The 8,447-nt window shown below is 42.3% G+C and overlaps 2 protein-coding genes across 2 annotated transcripts; both read left to right on the top strand.

The window, feature by feature from the left end:
* Positions 1–316: 316 nt before the first annotated feature.
* Positions 317–2,041, top strand: LOC115689822 (probable galacturonosyltransferase-like 3). The gene has a single exon (XM_030615982.2). The coding sequence runs from the start codon at positions 351–353 to the stop codon at positions 1,404–1,406; it is 1,056 nt and encodes a 351-aa protein (XP_030471842.1). The 5' UTR covers positions 317–350; the 3' UTR covers positions 1,407–2,041.
* Positions 2,042–7,039: 4,998 nt separating this feature from the next.
* LOC115689783 (small polypeptide DEVIL 4-like) lies at positions 7,040–7,186 on the top strand. Its single transcript, XM_030615935.1, has one exon. It carries the CDS (start codon positions 7,040–7,042, stop codon positions 7,184–7,186), a length of 147 nt encoding a protein of 48 aa, XP_030471795.1.
* The last annotated feature ends 1,261 nt before the right edge of the window (positions 7,187–8,447 follow it).

Below are 8,447 nucleotides of genomic sequence, written 5' to 3'. Positions count from 1 at the left end.
TTCGATTAGATTTTGCCTTCTCTTTCTTCTTTTTCGTTTCGCCATTTATTATAATCAAGCGCCATCCCGCTTCAATAAAAAGGGCAAAAAGAACAGAATAAAAATGGAGGGAAAGAGAGGGCATCATCGTCAGAAACAGACACGAAGACGCGTCTGTCGTTTCCAGCCTGGCACGTCCCCACAAAACCACAAAAGGACAACCCTCGCTCGCTTATTTCCCATAATACCCCTCCCATCTCCCTCTCTTGCTCGCTTGCTCACCCCCATCAACACCGCACCAATCAACCACCTCCCATCAGACCCCCATTCTCTGATTCCTCCTCCCACCACCAACCACCACCACCACCACCATGCCTCCGCCGCCTCACCATTTCCTCTTCTCCCTCCTCCTCATCTCCGCCGCCGCCTCCTCCTCCGCCGCCGTCGCCGGCCTCCCGGAGTTCCGAGAAGCCCCCGCGTTCCGGAACGGCAGGGAATGCCCCCAGGCGACGTCGGGGCCGACGCGCCGGCCTGGGAGCGGCGGCGCCGGCGACGACGGCACCACCATCCACATCGCCATGACCCTCGACACCACCTACCTCCGGGGCTCCGTCGCCGGCGTCTTCTCCGTCCTCCAGCACGCCTCCTGCCCCGAGAACATCGTCTTCCACTTCGTCGCCGCCTCCCGCCGCCGCCCCGACCTCCGCCGCACCGTCGCCTCCACCTTCCCCTACCTCACCTTCCGCCTCTACCACTTCAACGCCGACCTCGTCCGCGGCAAGATCACCTACTCCATCCGCCGCGCCCTGGACCAGCCCCTCAACTACGCCCGGATGTACCTGGCCGACCTCCTCCCCACCTCCGTCCGCCGCATCATCTACTTCGACTCCGACCTCATCGTCGTCGACGACGTGGCCAAGCTCTGGTCCATCGACCTCCGCGACCGCGTCCTCGGGGCCCCCGAGTACTGCCACGCCAACTTCACCGCCTACTTCACCCCGCGGTTCTGGTCCAGCCCCGCCCACGCGGCGGCGCTCCGGGGGCGGAGGCCCTGCTACTTCAACACGGGCGTGATGGTGATCGACCTGTGGAGATGGCGAGAGGGCAGGTACACGGAGCGGTTGGAGGGGTGGATGAGGATACAGAAGAGGGAGAGGATCTACGAGCTGGGGTCCCTGCCGCCGTTCCTGCTGGTGTTCGCCGGCGAGGTGGAGGGGGTGGATCACCGCTGGAACCAGCACGGGCTGGGAGGGGACAATGTGAGGGGGCAGTGCCGGAACCTGCACCCGGGCCCGGTGAGCCTCCTCCACTGGAGCGGCAAGGGAAAGCCGTGGCTGCGGCTCGACTCGCAGCGGCCGTGCCCGCTGGACTCGCTGTGGCAGCCGTACGACCTGCTGCGCCACCCGTCGCTGTTCTCCGACAGCTGAGCACGGGGGGGAGGAAAGGGAGGGGAGCAGGCAGGGGGTGGCTACGGCGGAGCGACGGCGGGGGAGCGACGGCGTAATTAAGGGGAGCGAGTGGGAGTGAGAATGGAGAGCGAAAAAGGGACAAGACGACAGCGTCACCGTCAGGCGTAAAAGCTGCGAGAATTACGGTCGTTGAAACTTGAAAGGTTGATTTTCAGGCAGACCGCCTGTGATTGTCAAGTATGCGACTGACCAACGACGTCGTATCCTCCAATCTAATTTCAGAGAAAATAAAAAAAAATAAAAAAAAATACGAATAAAGCCGCCGACAGAGAGAGAGAGAGAGAGAGAGACGGGACGGGGTAATTTTATTTCGGGGCTGGACCTGGACTCGGAGGATACGACGTCGCTTTCTGCGCTGCTGAAATCATCATCATCACCGTCACGTAATTGCGGGGAAGGTACAGTCGCCTGTGTTTTTTGTTTTTCTACCCCATTTTTGTTGGGGTTTGATTCGTTTTTCTTTTCAGATTTTAACAATATTGTATATAAGTGCTGGGCATCATGGGTATTGCTGTTTGTAGAACCTGTTCTCGGACCATGGTGGAATTGTGATTATTTGTGATGGTGGTTGAGTGCAAATTTTTTTTGTTCCTTACGTAATGTGATTCGTACAACATTGGATGCCGATGGCATCGGTTGGGGTTCGATTTGAGCCTTCCGGGAATGATTGAGGTGGGATCCGTCCCAGCAGCACATGAGTCCCACAGTCGGATGAGCGGGCCCACGTCGTCCAAAGGTGCACAGCACTTGTGAAGTCCGGAAATTTCGTAATAATAAATATGTGACGTTGGAATTTTTCTATATTCGATAATGATACTTAAATTATAAGCTAAGTATTATTTAGCTTAGTATTTGAGCGGACGCGTAGAAATCGTTGTTGGACCGTAAATTGTGAGTCGTGGATTCGAGAACGTAATCGTTCCGAACTCGACGTGTTTGGAATTTTAAACGTTGTTGTGTACGTTAATGGTAGTGCGGTATTAATTATTTTACCGTTGTCTTAGTAATTAATATGTAATATTATTAGATTAAATTTTAGTTAATTAGTGATAATCATTATTTTCTAATTGCCGTTAAGGGGGGAAGATATTCTGTTTTTCTCACAAAATTCCCTCAAAACACCTTACTCTCACGTGGCTTCTGAAGGATTTAACCATGGTCACGTGCCACATGCCCTCTTAAGATAAGCTTCTTGTTTTAGCTTGACACCAAGCCATAGGCCATCATTTTATTTGACCATTACTCTTTCCTAATATGCCTTGATTTCTTACACTTGGCCATGGATGGAAAGAGGAAGTGCCACCTGTGAGTGCATGCATTTATCCACATCACAATCTACTCCTTTGTTTCATTTTTACCTTACATTTATCCACTTCACAATCTACTCCTTTGTTTTATTTTTACCTAGGTAACATCGAAGGGAATTTTCACCCCCAGACGATAACTCTTTTTCACCGTCAATCTTCAAAGAGATTTTACTTCATTAACACCCGATCCAAAATCTACAAGCTGGCTTTGGGCGTTCAGATTTTAGGCGAGATAAATGAAGACTCTAGATTTAAACTAATTAAATCTTTTTAACGCTTTTTAATTTGGTTGCTTGAGAAATGCTATTTTGATGTGTGAAAATAGTGAGGTTATAGTGATGGTTGGATCTGTTTTACTAGTTTTGTACATGTTCAAATGGGTGTGATTTGTTTCCTTAAAGTGTGGCGAAAATCGGCAAGTGCAATTGTTTAAATTTGAACGTGTAAATGTCATCTTTGAGGTGATTGTGGAAATTGTCTTGCTGGTTTTATATATGTTTAAAACGGTAGAAAATCGTTTTACTCAAAGTGGAGTATCTTATGTGAGTGTAAATGATGATTCTATTTACTTCTGAAATGAGCAGATTTTAACCTCAAATCCTGATTCTGTTTACTTCTGAGTTGAACATATTTTAGTATCAAATTTTGGTTCTGGTTACTTTTAAAATTGAACAAACTTTACTTTGGACATATGTGTTTTGAACCCGAGTTGACTTTTTTTTCAAAGTCTAGATATATGTATTTTGAACCCGAGTAGACTTTATTTTCAAAATCTGGACATATGTATTTTGAACCCGATTAGACTTTATTTTCAAAATCTGGACATATGTATTTTGAAACCAAGTAGACTTTATTTTCAAAGTCTTGACGTTTGTATTTTGAACTCGAGTAGACTTTATTTTCAAAGTCTTGACGCTTGTATTTTGAACTCGAGTAGACTTTATTTTCAAAGTCTGGACATATGTATTTTAAATTCGAGTAGACTTTACTTTCAAAGTCTGGATAAATACATTTTCTAAACCGAGAAAGTTTTATCTCAAAATCTGGATATGTGTACTTTCTGAACTTGAACAGACTTTAGCCTTTTGAGTCTGAACCTGTGTTGCTTCATATTTATTTGCTCATATGATGCTTTTCATTTCTTTAAAGGATATGTGATGTGAAAAAAAGGTGAGTATATGCATACAAATATTTATTTGTCATGTCTTGCATGCAAATAATATAAATTCCGTCACCCATAAAATTCAACGGTGACGATGCCCCATGTGTCGGTATGCCCCATTGGTCGAAATTTCTTGGACAGTGTACCGAGATGCCTCGGGAGTTGAGATGCCCCGTTGGTCGGGATACCCTAGATGGTGTACCGGGATGCCTCGGAGTTAGAATGCCCCGGGAGTGTTTGGGAGGAAGAAGTAATAAACCTAACGCATGAGCATGAATGTTTTACATCATATGCTCGTGTCTGAGTAAAAGTATTGTGAAATATTGAATTGCTAAGATTTTGTGGCATATCCAAACGGAAAAGGTATAATATTCATTTAAGTTCTATGTATACTGTTTGTTATGCATGTATGTTGTTTGTGCCAGGTGAGGTGGTAAGCTAATTTTCTTAACTTTAAACTAGAGATTTCATTTACTGGGCCTCGGCCCATTCCTTTATTTTTCAAACATGTAGGATGGATCTTCCACAGTCTCTGCGTTTTGGAGTTCCCGTATATCATGAAACTGTCTATGAAAATGTGTTTGTGCTCGAGTCTGAAGCATCATATACTAAGTGTAGCTCTACTGTCTGGGTTGATGTGGGCTTTATGGAGTAGGTTCCTTATCGGTTCGTTGCGTGGTACTGTAATCTCGACGGTGAGTTAGTTGGCCCGTTGAGGGGTTTTTACATAGCTAAGGATGATCCCGCATCGGAGGGTGAAGTTATCGATACGTGACGTCACCAGACTTTTGTCCAGGCAGACTTTTGGAGTATAACTTAGTATGGAGATAGGCAGCCTAGACCTATCCAGACTTTTGTTTTTTGTGATTATATGATATTTGTCTGGACTTGTAAATCTGACAAGTGTTGTTAATAAGAAGCATAAGTATGTTGACCAAACTTGTGTGATTTTCATGTCTAAAATATGTTCAGACTTTAAATTCCGCTGGCTTGATTATTAATAAATATTAGTAATAATAAAAGACACGTATCGCGGGTGACGTTCTGGGGCGTCACAGCGCTAGAGCTCACGTTCACCGGGATCATGTTGCATTGCCGATGGTTAGGTCGTGTTTGGCGTACGTTAGTGCTCATGACTTGAAAATCGTCGAGAAATGCGATCCCTCTGATTGCTTTGCTCCGCCTTCTGTTAGGGTAGATTAACAGCTGAGGATGGCAATAGAAATGTATGTGAGGTTCAAAATATCCATTGTTTCTAAACTTGAAGGGGAGAACAAACTATACAGCCTAATAGCTTCTAGGCATTCGCACTTAATGTGATTTATATAACAGCGCATTGTATTGCTAATCATCGGTTATCAAGTGGGCAGAGGCTTGACTTGTAGCAAGAGGAGCATAGTCAAATTATGACCACGCCTAACTAGTAATTGCCCAAGTATTTCTAGAGTTTGGATGGTTAGCCTTTTACTTCTTCTTTTTTTCCAATTTCGGGTCAAATTTTTATCGATCCCTACAATCAATCTCCTGATTCGGCGGGTTATAGATATCAACATGACCCAAGAAAGTCGGTATATGTAAGTAATTATTATGGAAATGAGTAATATCAAGCATACTAAGAGCAATGTTTTACAGAGTGTAAGCGATGCGAGACTCTTAGTGGCCCTACAACACGATTCACTTATTAGAAAATCATTCATTGTCTTTCGTAAATCAATTATAATAGAGTAATCTTAGTAAACCCAATATTACGCACAGTATAAAATCATCTCTTGAGTGAGCCAATGCCAATGACGGGTTCCATTCCAATACTTTGAAATTGAAAACGGGCATTGAAAGCCGAGAGGGGACTTCACGTGCAACGCTGATCGACCTTGTTAAGCAAAACAACATTAGTGTTTTTTAGGTCATGAAAAGTACAAGAGGCCCAGCAGTCGAGAACTTAAAGATTAAGTTAAACCGACATTTCCAGTTAACACACAACTCGGACTCTGAGATTTGATTAGATTACTACTTAAAATCAGTCCTCCTCGGAGCCATCTAATTTTCTCACACCAAGGTCGAATCGCCTAGGCCATTGTAATTCCCTATTCTTCTTTTTTTCGCCAAAATCGACACACGGTCAATCGTAATAGGATAACAATGTAAGAAACAACTAAAAAATTGATTGAGTGATCAAATACTTAGCTCGGATATGACAGACGACACGTAAGAATCACATCTCCGCTCAAATTAACCTTATGGGCTACGCATGGCGCACTTTGTGAATTACCTGATGCACGTGTATGTGACAATTCATGTGCATCCGTTAAAAAAAGAAGAAGCTCTAACTAAGGATTGAACCCCGTTTGGTTGTTCACGTCGGAATTATGGATCCACTGTCTCGATTTATCCCGACTTAGATATCGTGTTTGACAAAGTATGATTCTCGAGGCACAAAATGAAAACCTTCTCAACATTTAGTTAACTCATTAATGTCGGGAATTTTTATAAACAATACACAACCTCCGTACTCTTATTATTTTTACACAATCCTACATTCATTATCATTAATGAGGTATTCATAATCTAAAAAAATTGACAACTATCCAAATCAATGGCGAAAGAAGTGTGGGATGTGTAAAAGAGAAAGAAGACGCATATGGCGCACTTTAAATTTTTCCCAGTTTTAGACGGACCCCAAATGTTATTACCCAAATAGCAAATTATGAGTTGGGCGCTTTAACCATTTAGCCAGGAATGCTTAGCCGGGTGAATGGTTAGATTAACTGGCCGACTAGACTAGAGAAAGATAATTCAATAAACTTCCATTTTCCTGCCTATTAACAGTACTAATGATGATGATGATAATAATAATAATGAGAAAACAACTTTGAATTTGGGGAATTAAGTAAGCGGGGGGGTGTGGATCCAGATGGTCCGGGCTGGTGGGTCTTGTGGGCACGGCACGATCTCCCATGGTGCACCATCTGGGAAGTGGGGGACGACAGCCTCCTTCACTTCCCCAACTATATATAAAGGGCCTCTCCACGATCCCACCAATTCATCCCCATTCCCTTTCCCATTTTTAAAATCATCACTAACACTTGCGATTTCCATAGGGAGTTTGAGGAATGAAGACGATGATGGTGATGATCGGCAGCCCTTCTTGTGGAGGAGCTCCCAAGAGAAGAGCGTTGAGCAGAGGAGTGGGCGGTGCGATCAGAGAGCAGAGAGCTAGGCTCTACATCATCCGGCGATGCATAGTCATGCTCCTGTGCTGGCACGATTGACAAATATTAGGAAAAAAAAAAACGGCGTAGAGCTTCGGAATTTGTTTTTTTTCCCCTCCCTTTCCTTATATTATATTGGGGTTTCTACGGGGAATGGAGGGTGTACATAGTATTGGCGAATTAGCAAGTTTTGTATCCGTCGGCATGGCAGATTAAATTACATAAGATTTTTCGATCTAGTTGCGTTATCGAAATCTATATCATTTTGACGGTGACGGGATCCAGATGTGTGCATGTAGCATCTTCAATGTCTCGTTTGGTGAACCGAATGAACTGCGAATGAAATAATTTCATTCCTGAGAATGTGCTTTCGTTGCTTTATTTCATTAGACACCAAACTCAAACGGAGTGGAATGGAGATCCCTCTAACTTGGTAAAATCCTCGTTCTATCCGTTAACCCAACAATCGGCATTCCTTTGGTACAAATTTGTCAGTTTTTCTACACAATAATTTTTTTTTATCAAGTCTGAACATTTCCTTCAAATTTGACATTTCATTGAATTTCGGACCTTGTTTCTCTATGAAAGTCAAATATAATATAATATTGCGCTTTGTTTTGCGAAAAATAAAATATTTTAAAAAAATTCCTAAAAATAATCACTCATATCCTTAGAAATAATTAGTCAAATAAAAATACTTGCATTATCGACAAAAAATTATTTATAAATATTTTCGTGGACGATGAAAATAATTTTCTTTTATTCATTTTTTTAAGCGATACAAATGATCATTTTAAGAAAATATTTTTTAAATCATTCGTTTTCCGCAAAACAAACCGAAACTCAATTTCGTTTTCACCTCTTTCGATTTTATTGCACCAAGTATGTTATAATTATCTTAGGGCTCGTTTGATGAAACTAGCAGATAATTGATGAAAATTTAAGTACTAAATATTAAGTGTTGAAGTCTTTTAAGTATTGGAAATGGAAATGAAAAGTTGTTTCATACCAGATGAATATTAAATTATGAATTTTATTCTTTTCTTACCAAACATAGAATAGAGAACATTATAGGAAGGTTTTTTTGACAATATGATTAGTAGGTTTTCAATTTTTATTGAATATTTTATCACTTGACTAATTAAGTGAGTACTTCCTTACTTACTGCATCAAGTGATTTTTGAAATAATACAATCAATAAATGACGTGTATTTGAGAGGTTATCAAACATATTTAATCAAGTGATGAAGATCAAATTTTCAGCACTTAATACTTGTCTGGTAAAACTGAAAAATATTTAAGTACTGAATTTTAAGCGTTG

The sequence above is a fragment of the Syzygium oleosum genome, unplaced genomic scaffold (assembly GCF_021117445.2).
Source record: "Syzygium oleosum isolate NSW1041296 unplaced genomic scaffold, Sole_v2.1 Sole_v2.03, whole genome shotgun sequence".
Lineage (NCBI taxonomy): Eukaryota > Viridiplantae > Streptophyta > Magnoliopsida > Myrtales > Myrtaceae > Syzygium > Syzygium oleosum.
Note: the sequence above shows the minus strand (reverse complement) of the source record. Positions and strands in the feature narration are given on the sequence as shown.

What these genes read in the sequence shown, in the direction of transcription:
- LOC115689822 (XM_030615982.2), top strand. Translation starts at nt 351, where the DNA reads ATGCCTCCGCCGCCTCACCATTTCCTCTTCTCCCTCCTCCTCATCTCC.
- LOC115689783 (XM_030615935.1), top strand. Translation starts at nt 7,040, where the DNA reads ATGGTGATGATCGGCAGCCCTTCTTGTGGAGGAGCTCCCAAGAGAAGA.